The following is a 20440-nucleotide window of genomic DNA, read 5'->3' on the forward strand; positions in this document are numbered from 1 at the left end:
TTTCTTCGGGGGGGGGGGGGCGGACACTGTTAAAAGTATATATTTTCTATATGAAATTATATAAATTTCATTTCGTTCGGGGGGGGGGGCGGTAAAAAAAATTCGGGGGGGGGGGGGCAAAGCCCCCCCGAAGAGATGCCTGAAAGAAACTCTGATTGGTGGAAAAAATATTTGAGAGAGGTTGAGTGGGTATTTTAGATCTAGATCTAGATAAAAATTAATTAGGTTTTCCTAGTCAAAATCATTCAAAAGGGGTAAAATTTTAGGGTAACTAGGTAGCCTAAATAGTAAATAACATATTCAAATTAAGGGGTAGTCTGACTAGTTAAACTGAAGGGCCATTACTATGTAAGGTGAATAAAAAATAATGCGCCTCTAGGCTTGCTTGAAAACAAACGTTTTTTTAGGAGTAATACTAATGAAACAAATTGCTTGATTTTTTTTTTTTAATTTGTTTCGTTGCAAATTTGTTAGACAATTTGCAGTGCGAGATATTTAGATTTCATCTTGTCGAAGCACTTCCGGCGTTGGCGGCATTGCTGGTACCGCAATTTATACGCTGTTGTATTAGAATTCTCTAATTTGAATACCATAAATTGAAATTCACGTATGTTTAATTGGTTTTTTAAAGATTCAATGAACAAATTAGACCGCTGGTGAATTCACCAAGCAATAGTAACTGGGGTATAAATCTAGGAGTGAGTTTTGCTTTTGCAGCGACCTGAATCTTGAGCTTGCCCTGATGCTGATAAATCAGTTGTTCAATCAATGTTGGTGACAAAAACAACTCCATGAAAATACGAATACATTACAATTACATAGACTTTTAGTCTAGGACTAGAATGCAACTGTAAAATGATTTGGTAAAACATTAGTTCAGCATCGGAAATTAACTGGTAATGTTTGTTGAGTTTCGTAAACTAAAGTTTCGGTAAACTACCAACTTTTCTTTGACCATCGTTGAAATATATAAATATAGAATCTAGTCGATTGTAGTAAATTAATGTTTTTATTTTTTGAGGGAATTTTTATACCAGTGTCCGTTTGTAGAATGTTCTGTAAAAAAGGGGTGTTAGGTTACCGGTAGTTGACTAAATACAAACATTGCTGGCTAATGTAATGCTAACCCTAGGTAAAACTCCATTTTAGCGCATTTTATTCCCCGCTTTACGTTCACCTCCATTGCCGGTATCCCCCCTCACACACACACAAGACTTAGTGGAGGGGTCACTGTGAACAATGTTTAGTAGCAGAACTATTTAGCAGAATCACTTCAAAGAAATAGGGCCTAACTAGCAAAACAAAATGATTAGTTAAACAGTAGGTATTTAACACGCAATTAAAATCAATATACCCAAATTTTAAACGTTTTGCATGACTCCACACACACAAGACTTAGTGGAGGGGTCACTGTGAACAATGTTTAGTAGCAGAACTATTTAGCAGAATCACTTCAAAGAAATAGGGCCTAACTAGCAAAACAAAATGATTAGTTAAACAGTAGGTATTTAACACGCAATTAAAATCAATATACCCAAATTTTAAACGTTTTGCATGACTCCAAATAAATTGTGGTTTACAGTACTTCCAGGGCTATTTTAAAAATTCTATTATTTTTAATGACATCAACTTTTAAATTTAGCCATCATTCTCCAAGGCAAATTTTAAATGAAGTGACCTTGGAAGAAGATTTTTCTCCCCAACGTCTCCACTTAGTCGGCAAAAGATAGCTATGCGCAGTGACTTAGGGATAGGATTAGGGTTGGTGTTAGGATTCTGCGGTTGTAAACACACGCATGCGCAGTACCATCGAAAACAGCTGCAATGGCAAGTCTCAGTTTCTCTCCATTGCGCATGCGTATCTTTTTCCAGCTTGCATCGGCAAATATTAAAATGCTTTTCTGGCATATTTAGCCCTGCCACCTATAGCTTGCTTTTATAACGTAAAAAAAACACAATTTTTCTCGTGCTAAACATTTTTTTAAATAATCCTAAGAAGGTCACTGGAACTTAGTCGAAAAATTGTCGGAAATCATGCATCTGGTCTGGATGCCATATTGTTGTTAGCAACCAGCCACGCCTCCTGGGTAGCGAGTAATACTAATTAAATAAGCTACCTTACCATTCAAAGTCACAGCTTTAGAATTAGAATAGACCTAAGCTCTTGACATTAATTTTGTTGTTTGCTAGATCTATTCTAAATCTTGTTGTCCACTTCTATGATGACTTACTTGAGTTGACTTATTCCTTTGTGGCCCCTAAGGAGCAAAGGACTGCAGCCACACTTCTCCACCGGACTTGGTTTTGAGCGGTTATCTTTATTTGCACCCAAATAAGATGGGCAGCCTTGTCTCATTTTCTACTGTTCTTCTCCAGGATTCTCTTGGCCGTCCTATTTCCTTTTGCCTTGGGGATTTTAGTCTGATGTTTTTTTTTCGCAATATTATCCTCTCCCCTTCTTGGGTATGCCCTATCCATCCCCCCATTTGGCGGGCTTTAATGTCCCTGTCTTTTGGCTGTTGTTTGGTGTTTTGCCAGTTCTTTATTGGATATTTTGTCTGGCGCTCTTTTCTTGAGGATATGTCTTGACTGTATTTGTTTTTGTAACCCTCCAGGTCTCCAAACTGCCTTAACATTTCTCATTTTGCTCTTTGGTGACGAGGGTGTGCAATTCTATATCGGGCGTAGTGAATTGAAGGCACATCTGGTCTTGTTGATACATCATAGATGCAGAGAGGAAATATTTTCTAATCCTAAAAATAGGTTGGCAAGATCTGCTTTTGGTTTTGTCTGTAAACTAAACTTGAGCAAAGTTCAACCATAAGACAAGTAAAAGGTACTTTTCTAGGATAAAGAAAAGTGGTGGATTTCTTTGTCCAGTGTCCAATAATGGCACAATAATAGAATATTCTTTAAAAAGGGACGTACGGTTACATGTATTAACTAATCACACATGAATTGCTAATGTAATAGTTAACCTCAACCATACACCTAACCCTAAACTAACCATAAAAGTAGACAAGATTACAATACTACTAGCAACCTAATACACACATTTGGAAGAGTTGTACATTGGTGTATAGATCATCAAGATAACACAGCTGCTTGTTTTTTAAACATCATGATAAAAATTTGAGAATCAGTACCATATTATCTTCCAATCTATGTCAATTTAATGTGTCTTTGACAGGTTTTACAGTCAGGGATGTTACTGTTCCAAATTTTAGTGGAAATCCGATTTTTATGATTTTGCTGAAATTTTTCTCCGGATTTTTCCTCGAATGTTTTTCAGATTTTTCAATTATTTTTTTTGCAGATTTTGTCGAAGTTATAAAAAAATTTGAAGAAAAAAAAACGGAAATGACCTCTGTGGATTACTATTGATTACGGTTGGCCAATACTACGTCAAAAACTAGATCTAGGTCAAGATTCTATACGTATTGTTTTGTTCTGACGATTCTAGATTGAATCTGCGTCAAGATACATTCAATTCATGGATCTCTAGTAAATGCTATTCATTGTGTTCATCGATCAATTCATACATTCTGGACACGCTCAACTGCTCATCTGTCGTAAACAATCATTTATGAAACTATAAGTCAAGTGTTATTATTAAATTGTTGTAGTGTAGTTTCTCATAGATCTAGACTTAAATCTAATAAATTCTAGTGTTTATGCAGCAGATGTCTGTTACTATTAAAATTGTGGATAGAGTGCATCCATCAAGCTTGATAAGACCATTAAAAACCGTTTCAAATGGATTTGATTAGAAGAAAAAGATCGTTTTGCAATTATTTGCCTTAATATATTAGGAAAATTGAAGAGCCTGACATTTTTTGAAAGGAAAAAATTAAGTACGGAAGTGGCGGAAAATATACCCTAAAACACCATGCTATGTCAAAAAGCATGAAAACGTTAGGAAAGCTGTAAGAATTTCTCAACGACTACCAACACTTTTTGGTAATATAAAAGAACTTAAGGCTGCTGCAGAGCCTAAACCAACACCGGCTGTCTATGGACTGGCACCTAATGCCTGTACCCAAAATACTTAAGTCACATTTTAACAGTCTGCCCAAGCAAAATATGTTAGTCTAAAAGATAGAGAAATGCAGTTTTTATATCAAATATACATTTTACATCTGTATCTGTTCACTTTGTATAAGTACTAAAAGGATATCCAATATTTGGCGTCACGCACGATTCTTGATATAGTATATTTTTGCCCAAAATTTTCCAAATATTTTTTGAGAGCCTGGTCACATCCCTGTACAGTAAATTAACTCTTAATTCTACAGCAATACCTTAACTTTCACCAATATCTCAAAGACCGTTTCATGGTCTTTTAATGAGTACATTACTTTTGCAAGTACATTACTTTTGCAACAATACTGGCATGATTTTAACTATTGCAGAAAATATTATTTGTGCAATTGGAAAGTTTAATTTTGTGTGTAATTTTTAATTACATTATTTCCTAATTTAATCCTATTCTCTTGAAAAGTAGGCCTATTCATTTTAAGTTTATTAAACAGCAAACTAGGTTAGCCTCTGAAGTAATTTAATTTAAAAAACCATCAATAACACAGTTAATGTCCGGCAAATAACAGAAAAATAAGAACATACAGTCAGGCAAGCCAACCACTAAAATAAGTGGTTTACTATAGGCCTATTAGTTATTGTTTCCTGTGTTCCTTTTGTTTCAGCTTTTTTATTCTGAATCAAGTAATATCAAAGCATATATGAATTGAAAAAACATGGATATTTAGATACAAAATACCTAGATTAAAATGTTTATTTTATTCAGTATACAAGCTAACATACATCATTTTTAAAACTGATTGATTCATGGTACTTGACGGCCTAAACAACATACAGTCAGTTGCCCCAATCCTCTTTAAATTTAGATCAGCCTAATCAAAGTCTGGCTGAACAAGTAAATTCTCTAATTATGTTTACGTTGGTTTTAATAAAAATGAAATGTATGACAATCGATGAAATAAAACACTTTGTCATCATTCAAAAATATTAAGAACAATCCTACTTAATATTTTTCAGAAACATAATTTAGAAATGACTGTGGGCAGTCATCGTCCACGTTGTTTCTTTGACATTAGCATTGGAGACCAGCCAGGTAAATAATAGAATAAACAATAACTACATAGATTTGCCAAATTTCATTTTAATAACACTAGTACTAAGGTAGTTAGGTTACTAGATTATCATTAAACCAATGTGAATGTATCCATCCACAATTTCATTACATAACACTTTTATATTTCTTTTTTTTTTTAAAGTTGGCCGTGTTGTTTTTGAGCTGTATGCTGATGTAGTTCCTAAGACATGTGAAAACTTCAGGGCTCTCTGCACAGGTGAGTTCTTGTGCTTTAAGTTGTTAGTTATATTAGCCCTGTTTGACTTCGTCATATTAACTACTTCTTTTAAACTTTTTGCAGGTGAACTGGGTGTAAGTGAAAAAACTGGAAACACTTTACATTACAAGGGAGCCTTATTTCATAGAGTAGTGAAAGACTTTGTCATACAAGGTGGAGATTTTACTAAATGTAAGTATGGTCTGGTGACATTTAGTTGTTGACCCAATTTTATTTATCTCAACATAAATTGTTTAATTTGTTAAAAAGTCGGTGTATTTTTACCGTTACATTACTCATTGGTATCACTTTTCTTTTTGCTCCAAAACATTAATTTTATCTACTAATTCTGTTGTGTATTTAAAACAAGGCAGTTGAATTACTATATAATGCTTTCAATGATTATGTATTATTTCTATTCGTTGTTTACAGTTGATGGAACTGGTGGAGAATCCATTTATGGTGGTGTCTTTCCAGGTTTGTTTACTTAATTTAAAAAATTCTTTCATTAAATCTTCTATGTAGATAGTCATTTCACTCATAAAAATATAGTTAGTTGTGGACAATCATTAAAAAAAATATTTGTCTTTCTATTAGATGAAAATTTTACGCTCAAACATGACAAAGAGTTTCTTTTGTCAATGGCTAACAAGGGAAAAGACACTAATGGAAGCCAATTCTTTATGTAAGTAAATTTAGTAACTTATATTTTTATTGTTATTTATATTAAAATGTTTGCTTTTTGTGTGCTATTAAATTGTAGATAGTTAGAAAAATGAATTGCCCTATAAATTTTTTTTGCAAGCTTTAATTTAACTTGCTTCCTCTTTCTTTGTCACTGATTGAAACTAGGGAGCAAATTTTTGACCACTTCTAACAAACTAATTTCTCTGAAACTTGGCCTTGTGGGTCAAGACCCAATGACAATGCAATTTGACTTAATTGGTTGCTTATTTAATTTTTAAAAGTCTTTTGAAACATTTGTTTTAATTTCATATATTTTTTTATTTTTTTTTAGCACAACAAAGTCTACCCCTCACTTAGACAAGTAAGTAATATAATTTATTTTGATAAGATGCTTTCTTATTGTATGTTAAGTGTGATTGTTACCTTCCCTGTCTCAGATGTGGCTTATATCTATTTTTAAAAAAAAATTAAATTGAACATGGCTAAAAATATTTTTCTAGTGTCCATGTTGTATTTGGTCATGTGCTGTCTGGACAAGACATAGTGAGGACAGTTGAAAACTTACCAGTGGATGGGAAAAGTCGTCCGACCTCTGATGTGAAAATAACAAATTGTGGAGAATTAGTGTTACAACTTAAATCTAAATGTAAGTATAGCTGAAATTAAGTGCTTCCATTTTTTATTAATTATTTTTAATACTCTCTATGTTATTATTTATTATCATTTTATATGATAGGAATAAATTTGACCGTGAGCTGGCTAATGGTTAAACTATTTTATATATCTATTTCATTTTTTTTTTCTTTATATAATATACATTTTTGTAAACAAATTACTGAGAAGTTTATTACGGTTTTATTTCTCACTTTTGATCAGCTAAAAAGAGGGCTAAAGCAGAATCTGACAGTTCTGATTCTGAGAAAGAAACAAAAAAGAAAAGCAAGAAGAAAAAGCACCACCACAAAAGAAAGCACAAGAAGAGAGATTCCAAGAAAAAGAAGAAGGACAAGAAGTCTCATTCTGAAAATGAAGAAGAAGATGTTGAAGGAAAGAAAGAGTATGTATTGGTTTTTTTTTTAAGTGTAACAATTTATTAATTTGATGATTGTATTCTGATACATACTTTATGGATATAGAAAGTATTTTACCTCAGCGATATATCAAAGTTTTAAGTCCATAGCTACTATGAAATATATAAGTATTTTCAGTCTGGATAAGAAATTTATACATAAAAATACTTTTATTGACAAGGGAATGAATTAAAGTATATATATTAAACATGAGATAAACTTACAACAAAACAAATGCAAAAACAAAAATTTTTCTTGTTTATAAAAGTGATAATTTTATTAGTGTTAATTGTTATGAAGGGAAAAGAAGGAAGAGGTTACTTCTGTATTTGCTGACATTCGTTCTGATGAGATTCCTGAAGTTCCCTTCCAAAATTTCTTGTACCGAGGGAAAAAGAAAGAAGATGAAGAGAAAGAAAAGGAGGAAAATGTCGATGAAAACAACAAAGAAAAGCCAGCTGATATAAAGCCGAGGTATTTGTAAAAGCAAAGTTTATTTTTGCCACTTAACCTGATTATTTTTTATGGCTGATTTAGTTTCTGAAACTAATTTTTGGTTTAATATATTTTATATTTAATTTCAGAGATAGATCTCCTAGACGTAGAGACAACAGAAATAACAGACCTATAGTCTCAGCTTCAGGACGTAAATTAAAAGGCCGTGGCGCTATCGTATGTCAATGATATAGTTCTTAAATCGCTTTATCTTTTAGTATCTTTAAGTTATGCTTATAATTTCTTTGAATTGTATTTTAAAATTCTGCTGTTTATTGTGCAGAGATTCCGCAGCAGGTCTCGCTCTACAACTCCACCTCATTGGAAACAAGAACAAAGAAGAGCTATACCACTGAGTGAGGCAGAAAAGATTGCAGAAAGGAGATGGAGTAAAGGGGAGACAGTTGAGAAACCTGAGAGGAAGAAAGAGTTTGATAGAGGAAGAAATGCACCTGCTGGTAGATTTGACAGGGGTAGGGGAGACCCAGATGCTGAAGATGACAGGTAATTTCAGATACAATTGCTGAGATGTAACTTCTCCGCTTTTTATGAGATGCTGCCATTTCCGATTTTAAAGACATCAGAATTGTTTATTTTTTAAAGCCAAAAATGTTCTGCCAATCCATTTTCTTATTATAGAAAATATTATTGTAAGGGTTATTTTGTATATGAAACAGAAATGTGCCAGTTGTCATTATATTTTACTAAAATTTGCCAACACTTTAATCTCCATAACAAACCACCCCTCACTTGCTTCGCTTGGCCATCTTCAGTCTGTCTTAGATTTTCAAGCTATATTATTAAAATGTCTAATTTTTATGTAGTGCTATTTAAATGAAAAACTCCTAGATTTAACGTCTCAAGTGTTCCATGTTTGGATGCCTTTATGGCGACAGTGAAATGGTTTACTTAATGATTAGTGTAAGATTAACAAGAAAGATTTTAGGCCTGCTGTAATTTGATGATTTTTAAATTTACATTTTAATTACCTTTTTTAAATGCCCTTTAAATATTGAGAAAATATACAGCCACCATCCCACTTATTACTTAGGCGGGCTGTTAACATCTCTGATACTAATGAATTCACTGAATTTTTAAATTTTACTGATGGATCTGCCTACTCATTGCATTTTTTTTTTTTTTAAATCTTCAGGAAACTAGAAAATGGTCGCTATAAAAAACAGGGGAATGATGAGGAAGAAAAGATTGAAAGAAAGAAGAAACCGCAAACTGAAGATAGTGGTGATGAGAAAGGTTAGATCATATTAAATTAGCTTTCTTTTCTTGTTGTAATGACTTAAAGAAATATAATGAATTAATCACATTATTAAACATTTGCAGAAGAGAAAAAGCGCAAAAAGGAGAAAAATGAAGGCCCCAGAGATCAGTCAGAAGACAGTGACATAGAGACTGGTTCAGGTAAAGATGTTGAAGTTAGGAGTAGAAAGGAGAAGGACAAGGCAAAGGAAAGGAGCAGAGAAGCAAGGAACAGACGAGAGAGTGAGCGCAACAAGTCTGAAAACAGGTAAACTATAGTTAGGCTTCTATTATTTGAAGAGTGTAACAGACTCAGAACTTTTAAAATCTATACTTTCTGTTTGTTGTCTGTTTGTAGAAGCTCATCTCCTGAAGATAAAACCTCAAGAGATAAGAAAGTAAGAGCAAGGGAAAAATCACCACCTCAACAACGGAGAGACAATAGAAGAGATTCCAGAAGATCTCATTCTACTGACAGAAAAGACAGTCGGAGAGATATAAGTGACTCAAGAAATCGCTCACTTAGGGAAGAAAATTCAGAAAGTAGTAAGTACTTAAATCATCGTAGGCGAGACTCTAGGCGCTCTAAGAGCTCAGATAAAAGTGATGTTGATACATCTAAAAAGCCTAGAGACAGCAGGTCATCTCCACCCTCTAGAAGGTTTCAAGAGAAGTCTAGAACAGATGAGAGAAAGAGGTCACCACAGAGACATATCAATCGCAGGGATAGGTCAGCCTCTAGGGATAGAAAGAGGAAACATTCTAGTTCTAAAGAGAGGTCACTATCTCGAGACAGAAAAAGAAAACAATCTAGTTCTAAGGAGAGATCAGCCTCTCGGGAAAGGAAAAGAAAAAATTCAAGCTCAAAGGAAAGGTCTGCCTCCAGAGAAAGAAAACGAAAGCATTCAAGTTCAAAAGAGAGATCTACATCACGAGACAGGAAAAGGAAGGATTCTAGTTCAAATGAAAGACCCCAAGATAAAAATAAAATTGATTTTAGACGCCGCAAGAGGTCTGATTCTAGTGTGGAGCGTAAAAAAGAAAAGGATAAAAGGCAAAAACGTGAGAGTTCATCTAGTTCTGAGGATGAACAATCTATGAAAGAAACTAGGTGGAAGAAGTTGAGGTATTCATCTTTCTTTTACAATTCAATGTTGAATTCTTTAAAATTAACTATTATAATTAATATATTGTAAACCAGGAATTTGATAACGCCTATTTTATATGAGTTGCAAGATTTTTCACTAGTCGATCAGTCATGCAACATTTACAGAGACATTTTAAATATCTTAATATTTCCAGCTACCTACAGTTTCTTAAAAAATTCTGTTACTAACAAAAAAAAATGTGAAGTTAACAGGAAAGGTATACATTTGCTAGCTCTGTCTATTGTAAATTTATTGAAAAACTCTTCAGCCTAAATCACACTATATATGTAATGTAGGCTAACATTTGAACTTGCACTCTTCAAGATTAATGCAGTAGCATCACACATTCAAAATTAGGTTTGACATTTATACATGTTCAATAAAATGTGACTTTATGCATTTGTTTCAGTATTGTGAGGAAAAAATCTGACAGTCCTCCTCCCACTCATTGGAAACCAGGATCCAAACCTGCCAAAATCACTAATAAAGCTGACAAGTAAGTCACCAACTTTAACAGCTGTTAGTTGTTGTAAGTTTAAAAATTAGATTTTTAAATTCATGCTTTATTTTGTTTAAAAAATTTGATATTAACTTTTTTGAAGGCTCAAGAATTCTTTAGATGAAGCCCCTCTGTCATATCTTCAAGAGACAGAAGCCATGATCAAAGCCCAGCTGGCAGCTGACAGTATTGATGAAGTTCTCACAACTCCTGCACCTCTTGCTGCCAAGATTCAATACAAGTTGGATGGGGGAGAACAGATACAATATAGTGTCACTACAGGTATATTACACTAGTTCTTAGTTCATCCATTTTATCTGTTACTTTACCATTGGTTTTCTAATCGATTAAAAGTTTATTTTAATATTGTGGCACATTTTGTAAACCAAAATAAAGATTTGTAGTTTACATTGTCATTTTTTACCTGGGCAAATTTAGAATACTTAAATAAAACTAGATTATCACTGACTGACATTAACTGACATAATTTGAAATTAAGTTCTTGTTGTTTTTTTTAACAGTCAACTCCACTGGTGGGAAGTCTGATTTAGCTGCTGGTTCTACACGTTCTCTGCCAGTTGCTGCTAAGTCAAGGTCACGATCAAGTTCCAGTTCCTCTAGCTCTGGATCTTCCAGGTCACGCTCTAGATCAAGCTCTAAAGATTCCAAGTCCAAAAATAGCAAAAGATCAAGCCATGAGAAAAAACAAAAAAGATTTGTGGAAGTGAGGAACATTTTATAGAAACTTAGTTTTATGACCAATATTTACTATGAGTGTCAACAGTTTTCTTTATATACATCTACTAACATTGTTTTGCTTGTTGTTTAAGGAAAAGAAATGGGAACCACCTTTTGAACCTGAAGATGTTGAGAAAGATGATGATATTCAGGTAGTTTAACAATTTTCACCACATTTTTTTTATGTATACACATATCATCACTAACAATTCTATCAGTTCATATATTAAACATTTTAGTCTAAAACTGCTACCAATTAGCGGTACCCTACTCATATTTCAAAAACTGCTGAAATTATTTTGTGTTTTTAATTTTATTATTTCTGGGTTTTTTTTAATGTGATAAATTAGCTCAATCTTTTTTTTTTATTCCTTCAGCCAATTGTTAAACCTGCTGTGGCACCAGATACAGATAGGAAACCAGAACTCAAAACAACTGGCTTACCAACTCTGGATAAAATGTTTGAAAATAACAAGTAAGGTTACATTTGTTTCATCTCATTATAGTCATTATTTATTGTTTTTGTTAAGTTTTTTAATCTCGCTATTTTAAATAACAGACATACTGTCCCGCCTAAAGCCGAAATGTACAGCTTTTAAACAAAAATCACGTCTCGTTTGCCATTCCGCTTTCTTCGAAGTTTTTTCAGCAAAATAAAAAATAAGTGAAAATGTCCAATTTTAAAAAATAAATCAAATTGAAAAAAATTGAGGAAATTTGCTTATTTGCCTTCATCATTCATTTCCATTTCAATATTTAGTCTATGTATAGATTAACTTATTTAGCCCTATATTTCAAATAGAAAAATGATCATTATAACACCAAAAAAAAAGTTCTTTTTGGGATTTGTAATAATAAATTATACAGTAAATAAAATGAGCAAAAATAGAACGTGAGCAACCTACTGAGCACACTAGCTAAAAATATTACTACTGTATTTAATAATAATTATTACAATACGACAAGAAGCTTTAGCATTTGTTGTTCATATTTTCAAGTACAAGTCTACTACATAACAAGTCAGGAACACAGGAGCTTGGAAAGCAAACCAAATAATCTATAATAGTTCCTGATTGTTGTACTACTCTTGTGTTGTATCTAATTAATAATGTTGTAACAGCTACAGCTGTGGTATTATTATAATTAAATGGAGGGTGTGGGGTTCACTTTTTTTTTTAAAGTAAGCTGAAATTATGCAGTAGTTTATAGATTTAGATGTTGTTCAAATATTAACTTAGTATAAAACTATAATAAACCTATTTATAATAACGAGCCGGCCCGCGGCATAACATATGCCGCTATTTAGTTGTTTTATTTTCTACTTTTCAGTAATTCATAATTTGTGAATTCGACAGTACCAACGCTGACACTGAAAATAATTCTTTAAAACACTATAAGTAGCTCGTTAAGGGCCATAACCCCCCCCCCCCCCACTTCCTTTCCCCCCCCCCCCCCCCCTCCCCCTCTTCCTCCCCCCCTACGTTTAAAATAGTTGGCTCTGCTTGTAAACATTTAGAGTGCACACAGCTCACTAAGACCATGTAGGGGTGGGGAGGTAGGGAGCGCGTTTACAGCTTGTTTTCTAGCGGCTCGCAGAAGAGAATTATATATATAGATGAGTATAGGGACTAAAGCCTTTTTTTATTTTTAATAATTTATTTTCTGCTTAGCAACAAAGCATACATGTGAATGTTCCTTTTGCTTCAAACTCATTTTGTTTTCAAATGACTATTCCTATTTTTGGTTGCAAGGGGTAGGGATATCTGAGAATGTTCATGTTTATTAATCCAAGTTTAACCATGAAAGATTTTATAAAATGTATTCCATTGCTTTTCTTAGGCAAAAAGAGCAGAATACACAGCCAGAAAAGCCAAAACGATCATCTTCATCATCATCCTCCTCCTCTTCTTCGCCAAGACGAGAATCAGACAGGTCAAGATCTAGATCAGGCTCAGAATCCCCTTCACGTCTTAGAGCAACACTGTTAGAGCAGAGAAGGCGAAGAACAGAAGATGGGGATGAAACGGTTGTTAGGGGTCCAGAAAAGAAAGAAACGGGTAGTAAAGATACTTCTGAAGATGTGAAAAATTCCATGTCATCCTCATCTTCCTCTCCGGAACCACCGCCAGTAATTCCAAGAGTGAATCGCTCCAGATTTGACGTGCCCCCAAAGGGATTTGATGCCAGTGAGGCTAAGAGGGAGACAGCACCTTCCATCCACAGTGAACCAAGTTTAAAGCCACCTCTTCCACCCCACCCTCCAGCACCTGAAACTGTTTCTGACCAGCTCCTGACTGTCAGTCCATCAGTGCCAGTATGCCCTGGCATATTACCCCCGCCACAGCAAAGCTTTGTGACTTCTTACCCTTCATTAAATCAACCTCCATTACCGCCCATGCCATCACCTGGATTGATTATTCCACCTCCTCCTTTGCCAGATTCTCAGCCAACCATCCCTTCACCAGTGACGCCCATAGAAATACGAATGGCTGCAAACATTGATATGTTTCAGTTGTCTGAGGTTCCTCTGCCTGGTGAGATCAGCACAGTGGTTCCTTTGAAGCCTCAGTCAGGCCCAGATAAAACCACACCAATCAAAGCCAGTCAAGCCGCTTTACCTGAACAAAAGACACCTGTTAACTCAGACAGCTCCCCGAAGAAACAAACTGACAGAAAATCACGTAGGAGTAATAGCCATTCTGACAAGGCCAGATCCTCTTCAGAATCATCTTCATCTTCACATTCATCTTCTAGGGAAAGGAAGAAAAAATCTTCCCCCTCTCTTCAGGCTCCTGGTGCTAGTGATTTAGGTGAAACAGCTAAAACTTCAGATACAGGTGCAAAACCAGAAACAGTACAAGAAACAGCAGATATTTCAAAATCTGTGAAAGACAGTTCACCTGTAAAAACTACAGTGGTTAAAAAAGAAGAAAAGTCTAAAGATGAGAAGGCAGAGAAGAAGACTGAGAGAAAACCTTCAGAAAAATCTTCACGTGATAGGGAGTCATCAAGGTCTAAATTAGGCAGTGCGTCTTCTGCAAGAGACAGGAGAAGGTCACGCTCCAAGGAGTCTAAATCTACTAGAAGATCCAGTCCATCTCCAAGACATCGCTCTAGGTCAAGGTCCTTAACCAGGAGGCGTAGGTCACCACCTAGACGAAGGTCACGATCTAGGTCTTTTAGGAGGAGGTCACCTTTCAGGTAAATATAAAAAAATTAAGTCTGTTTTTGCTATTTCTGTTGGGTTATTTCCCTTGTGTTGCTTGAAAAGAACTTAAATTTTTCACAAGTTTGGTGTGTTCATTCGTTTGTAGCCTGTTTGTAAATTTAAGAGCTAGATCTCTATAGATGCAGCTTTTTGAATGAATAACTGCATCTCAGTTCTTAGAAATAGTTCCATTTTTGCTTCAACATAGAAATGCTACATGTAGTTTCCGCCACTTAAATAATTATAAGTAAAATAAAAATTCAAAGACATAAATAAATTTTTGCAGAAAAACTTTAGAATTGGTTCTTTATTATAAACAGGTTACTGATCCTATTCACGCTTGATCATAATAATTGTGTATAAGAAATGAGACCTTAGATTTTGAATTTTAAAAAATTCTTTTGCAGATCATCTTGGGCTAGTCGTCAAAGAGGAAGATATGATAGGTCTCCTAGAAAGCGCAGGTAAGTTTTTCTTAAATTTTTACACATGACATTTGAACCATCCCAAACCTGATTAACTAGTATTTTTAATTATTTAAAAAACATTTGCCTTCTATTGAAAAAAATGTTATGCTTTTAGGTCTAGAACACGTAGTCGGGACCGCCGCCGTCGTGGCGCCAGAAGATCTGACAGCCGCTCAAGGAGTAGCAGTCACAGTAGTCGCAGCAGCAGCAGATCCAAACGGAGATCCTCATCATCCTCCAGTGACTAATGGTGTGTTCTGTTGATTCTAGTGTTTGGTTTTCTTGTTTCTTATTACATCCACTTGTATATGCTGGTTACTACAGTATATTGATCTACTCTCTGTGAGATCATTGTTTGTCTGGGGTTATAAGCCATATTGTTCTCCATTGCTTTTGGATTTGTAAGAAGTTGACTTCTTTGTTTTGTCTAATTCTAGTGTGTTTGTTCCTTAAGTAGAATAGTCAAAAACTTAGACACTTGATAATTCACACAGTGAGGTAGTTACATCTTAAGTCTATGATACAAAGCAACATGCTTTCCTAATATTGTGCATATTTTTCCAGATCTTTTGTGTTTTGATATTTATTTTATTTTTGGTACATTAAGTACTTTTAAAATGTATTGTTGATATGATGCAAATTGCATGGTGAAAACATAGACAACTGTTTTCAAGACTTGAAAACGGTTTTAAGATATTTGAGCCTGTTAATATTTGATAAAAATGATTGAAATAGGGAGCAGTCTATGTTCAAACAGCTAACTTTGTAGTTGTTGGATAGCTGTCTAATGAAGTTAAAAAGTTTTTTGTTGTTTTTTTTTTATTTAAAAAACCCTTATTATAAACAGCAGACATTACATTATTGTATTTGTTAAAAATAGATTTTTTTAATGTGTTTAAGATAAAAACTGGTTTTCACAGAAAGTAAACACTTTAAGAAAAGTAACTTACCAGATTGTAATTAATTTATTTATATTTCAGGTTTGTTTTTTAAATGTAAATATTTTTAGTAGTTGCTTCACCTAAGATGATTTTTAACTAATGATTTTATCCAAATTGAGATACTAGTGCTAGACGCAACAACATTGGCATAGTTGAGGAACCTTATAACTAAGGTCTTTGGTTAGAGGTGTAGACAGTAATTTGTCTGATATTTTGTGTCAGATTTTACATCAAAGGAATTAATTTGCAACAGGTAAAAGAAAGCAAATAGATTCAGTTGGTACCTTTTTTTTTTACACTTTCCCAACAATCACTGACATTTGTGGTCATACTTTTTAAAAGCCTAATTCTTTCTTGCTGTCTACATAATGAAATCTGTTGAGCTTAGTCTTTTTTCTAGTTTCTCACATTGATTGTTGTAGTGCTGATTGATTGTTGTTTTAGTCCTTGTTTTAAGCAAATGTTAATGCTACATGGTCACCTGTAAAAACACAAGCTGTGATTTTGTTGGCACTAAGTAAAGAAGGCTTGTGTTCTTAGTGTTAGCAGTGCTTGTCTTTATTAGGCAGTCTTGACCATTTTAATTAGAAAAATAATGCTGAGTGTTGATCCATCTATTTTGTTACGCATTGTTTTTTTATTCATGTAATTATGACATTGATTAAAGTATTATTTGTCTATTAATGGTATTTCTTTTTCAAATGGCTCAGTTTGTTTGGTTGTGTTGTTTGATTTGCCCAGTTTTAGCAGAATGTAAGTTAAAAATGACACTTTTGTAAAGTCTAGCTAAATAAAAACAGCTAAATCAGATTTAAATTTTGTAAACTTTAGAAGTCCAATAGGTACTCTGGCACTTCAAAAGGTAATTTGAAAAGCCCAATAATACATAGGGGGAAATAATGGAAGGTGTTTTAAAATTTTAACTGATACATTTTAAAACAAAATTATTCCACTCTTTGTTTTGGAGTTACAATGTATTTTTACTTTATATATATGTATATATATATACACACACATAATCTAAAACAGGAAATAAAACCAATCTTTTGCTCAAACATTCTATGCAATGATCTTTTATGTTGTTAAGTTACTTTTCTCAGAAGTTTGTACTTGATAAACAGTACTTTTGCATGATTTCTTACCGAGTAAAGCCAACCTCATTTTTGTGCTGGTATCACCACCATAGTTCTCTAACCTTAAAAGGCAGAAAATAACTACATTGTTGTATTGTCTTGTCATTATTCATGGAAGTACCTAATTTTCTATCACTGGAACTGAGTCTTGATTCAGCATCTTAAAGTTACTTTTAAAATAATGCACATTTTAAGTATAAAAAATTTAAAATATTTATCTTTTTTGAATATTAAATGTTGCGTTTTTAACAGATTTAATCTGTAGGAAACTAGATCTAGTAGGCTATATTGATAATCAAAATACTATTTTAAAAAATAAAATGGTGATGAAATATATGTAGTTTTAAAAAATGATAGTTTTCATAGGATTGTTTTGAGTATTACATTTTATTTGGAATCCTAATGGTAGATAGGTTTTTATACTACTATAATACTAATATGAGGAAAAAAGAAATTCTTTAGTTGCTTAGACCTAAAGATGTGACCCTTGTGTTGCAATAAAAAAATCAAAGATTAATTAAATGACATAGTAAATTCAATGTCAGTGAGTAAAGGCATGTTCAACCAAGGTCGTACAGCTTATATTGCTTTCAATAATAAAAAAAAATGTCAATCTAAAGTGCTTACCTGGGAATGTATATATGAAAAAAAAAACTTTGAATATTTTCAATTCTTAGTAGTGTTTTTGTTAGTTCTAAAGAATTATTTATTCTTATCTAAGTATTTGTTTTTGTCAAAATGCATAATAGCTCATACAAATAAATAAAAAATTGTATTTAATTTAACAGGTCTGCTTATGAAATGGCTAAATAAGCTTGTTTTACTCACAGAAATACAAATAAAACAATACCTATAACGAAATAGGCCTGCCTGTAATATTTTATGAAGCCTAGGTCAGAGTAATAAATATTTCAATTTGATTGTCAGAGTCTGTATTTTCATGGTAATAATGCAATAAAAGCAAAACCTTAACCAGGCTAAAAAATAAGAAACAAATATAACAGGCATATCAAATTTCTTTTTTGCTTAAGTTTACTATTGAAATTAGTTGTATTAAATGCTCAAATAATTAAAGTTAATAAGATGTCTATTAATATTTTACTCAAAATCGTGCACTGGTTCAGTATTACAGCATTCACATAATTCACTTGTTGAAGGAGCAATGTATACTAACTGGATGTTAAACTTTTTACCTTAATGTCAGTTGTACTGTACAGTCACTTAATTATTAATTTGTCGAAAGTAAAGCACGTAAAATGTTCTAATAAAAACATTAAAGGTTACTTCTAGAATTTCAATTCGATAGCTAACATCTTCTGTGTCTTAGCTTAGCTTAACCCATGCTAAAAGCTATGGTTAAATAATTAATTTCTTTGTCTGAAGACTGGGAAATCAAGGGAGTGAACTGCTTGAATATTCCTGTGGCAGAGTTCTCTGTTTTTTATTTTACCATTTCTACTTACATTTTCCCCTCTGTGTGTTGCAATGTTCTTTTTTTATTTCTGCGTTTGATGTTTAACATGCTTAGTATCAAATATTGGTGTTATTTTAATTTTATATTTTATCTAAAATGTGTGAGCTTATCATATCACCAGTCTACATTAGTCACCCTGTTCAAACTTTCTCTTCAGTTGTTTGTGTAGTTATGAATGGGATACTTGTTTTATGATAACCACTTCTTGTATACATTTTCATATCATCGCATGTCATTTCTGTAAGTGTAGTAAGAAAGACTCATTACATGAATGATGTGTAGCCATTACATTACCATTGTAAGTAAGCAAGACTCATTACATGAAAAAACTGGTGTAGCCATTACATGTTGCATTGTGAGTAAGCAAAACTCATTACATAGAAGACCTGTGTAACCATTACATTTATCATTCAAAGTAAGCAGAACCCAATTACTTTTATGACTGGTGTTTTATCATTGATTTATCATTGTATGAGAGCGGTATAAAACTTGGCTGAAGATTTGAACAGTTTCAAAAATTTGTTGTTAACACTGTGATCGAGTAGGAGTTGTAAAAAAATTAAAGGAAGTACTGTAAAGTCTGGAATTTTTCTTGTTTTATTTTTATACCTGAATCAATATTTAGCCTTGAGTATTTGGATAATTTAATTGGTGGTTAAAAATTTTTGGAAACAGAATTTTTATTTTATGGGAGTTGAGAGAAAATATGTAGTACAAAGTACATTTTGCTTTAAACATAGACCTCATTCTTTAAGGAATATTTATTTCCTAATTATTTCCTCCTAGCATTGTGGTTTTTACCCTTGCTTTTGTGATCTGTTGGTAAAGGTTGACACAAGGCATAATGAGGCTTCTGCTGCTTCACTGTTGATCAGCTGTTTTGTGTTTACATCTCTTGTTGTGTTTAGTTATATGTCCCTTTTTTGTGTGTCACTTGCCTTATATGCCCCTTGTGTTAAATGTAACCTGCCTTATAAATGTATATGCTCCTTGTGTAATGTGTCACTTACCTTATATATATATATATATGCCCCTTGTGTAAAATGTAACCTGTCTTATAAAGTTATATGCCCCTTGTGTAATGTGTCAATTGCCTTAGATGCCCCTTGTGTAACAGACAACAGGCTATGAAATTAACAAATTGTATGAATGTAATATGTATTTTTTTTTTAAAAACTTACTACTAAAATGTAAACCTAAACTATGCAGTTGTTAGCCTGTGTTGTCTAATTTTAACTGGGTGGGAGGGGTGGGGTAGAGGAGGAAAATTATTTTAATCAAAATGGCTGAATGACCAAATAAATTAGTTAGACAGACAGACAGACAGATAGATAGATAGATAGATAGATAGATAGATAGATAGATAGATAGATAGATAGATAGATAGATAGATAGATAGATAGATAGATACATAGATAGATACATAGATAGATACATAGATAGATACATAGATAGATAGATACATAGATAGACAGACAGACAGACAGATAGGAAATTAAAAAGCAATCTCATTAAAATAAACACAGTTGTTTCTTTAAAGTATAGGACTCGATCTTTATTGTCAATTTAACGTGTATTAATGAATGAAAATTTGACAGGTTTTCCATTGAGGGATGTAAGCTTAACACATTTTTAACTGTTAAAATGGTTTATTGATCCTAACTAAAAATACATTTAAAAAACCATCAATGTAATGTAATTTCATTTTTTCCTGAATTAAATGTCCATTAACGCGCCTGATTTCTTATCTCCCTTGTACCGCCTGCCTCCTAATGCACTGTAAAGTTATCTCTCTTGACGCTCGTATTACTTGGCTTACCTCCCCTGCCATCCACTCGATCACCGGCCGATCTTAAACATGTAATTCCACTCGTGCGGTTTAATCCCCCCGCGAACATGGTGACAGTTCAAAAATAAAACTAAGTTGTTGACATAAGAATTGTGGCGAGCTCCG

The 20440-nt window shown here is 33.2% G+C and overlaps 1 protein-coding gene across 2 annotated transcripts; it reads left to right on the plus strand.

Moving 5' to 3' along the window:
• Window positions 1–500: 500 nt before the first annotated feature.
• On the plus strand, window positions 501–19077 carry LOC131939676 (NK-tumor recognition protein). Of its 2 annotated transcripts, none has more exons than XM_059298145.1 (23): window positions 501–542; window positions 5056–5131; window positions 5295–5369; window positions 5454–5561; window positions 5802–5846; window positions 5967–6054; window positions 6388–6417; window positions 6557–6702; window positions 6933–7113; window positions 7427–7600; window positions 7711–7798; window positions 7905–8125; window positions 8775–8875; window positions 8963–9146; window positions 9237–10004; window positions 10436–10522; window positions 10629–10807; window positions 11047–11249; window positions 11356–11415; window positions 11641–11738; window positions 13103–14464; window positions 14879–14935; window positions 15054–19077. In XM_059298145.1, exons 2-23 carry the CDS (start codon window positions 5071–5073, stop codon window positions 15184–15186), a joined length of 4449 nt encoding a protein of 1482 aa, XP_059154128.1. In that variant the 5' UTR covers window positions 501–542; window positions 5056–5070; the 3' UTR covers window positions 15187–19077. The 2 variants fall into 2 exon arrangements, with proteins under 2 accessions (XP_059154128.1, XP_059154120.1); XM_059298137.1 differs by having other exon boundaries at window positions 514–607.
• The last annotated feature ends 1363 nt before the right edge of the window (window positions 19078–20440 follow it).

Source organism: Physella acuta, unplaced genomic scaffold (genome assembly GCF_028476545.2).
Source record: "Physella acuta isolate Inbredline_101_S28 unplaced genomic scaffold, ASM2847654v3 ptg000019l, whole genome shotgun sequence".
Lineage (NCBI taxonomy): Eukaryota > Metazoa > Mollusca > Gastropoda > Physidae > Physella > Physella acuta.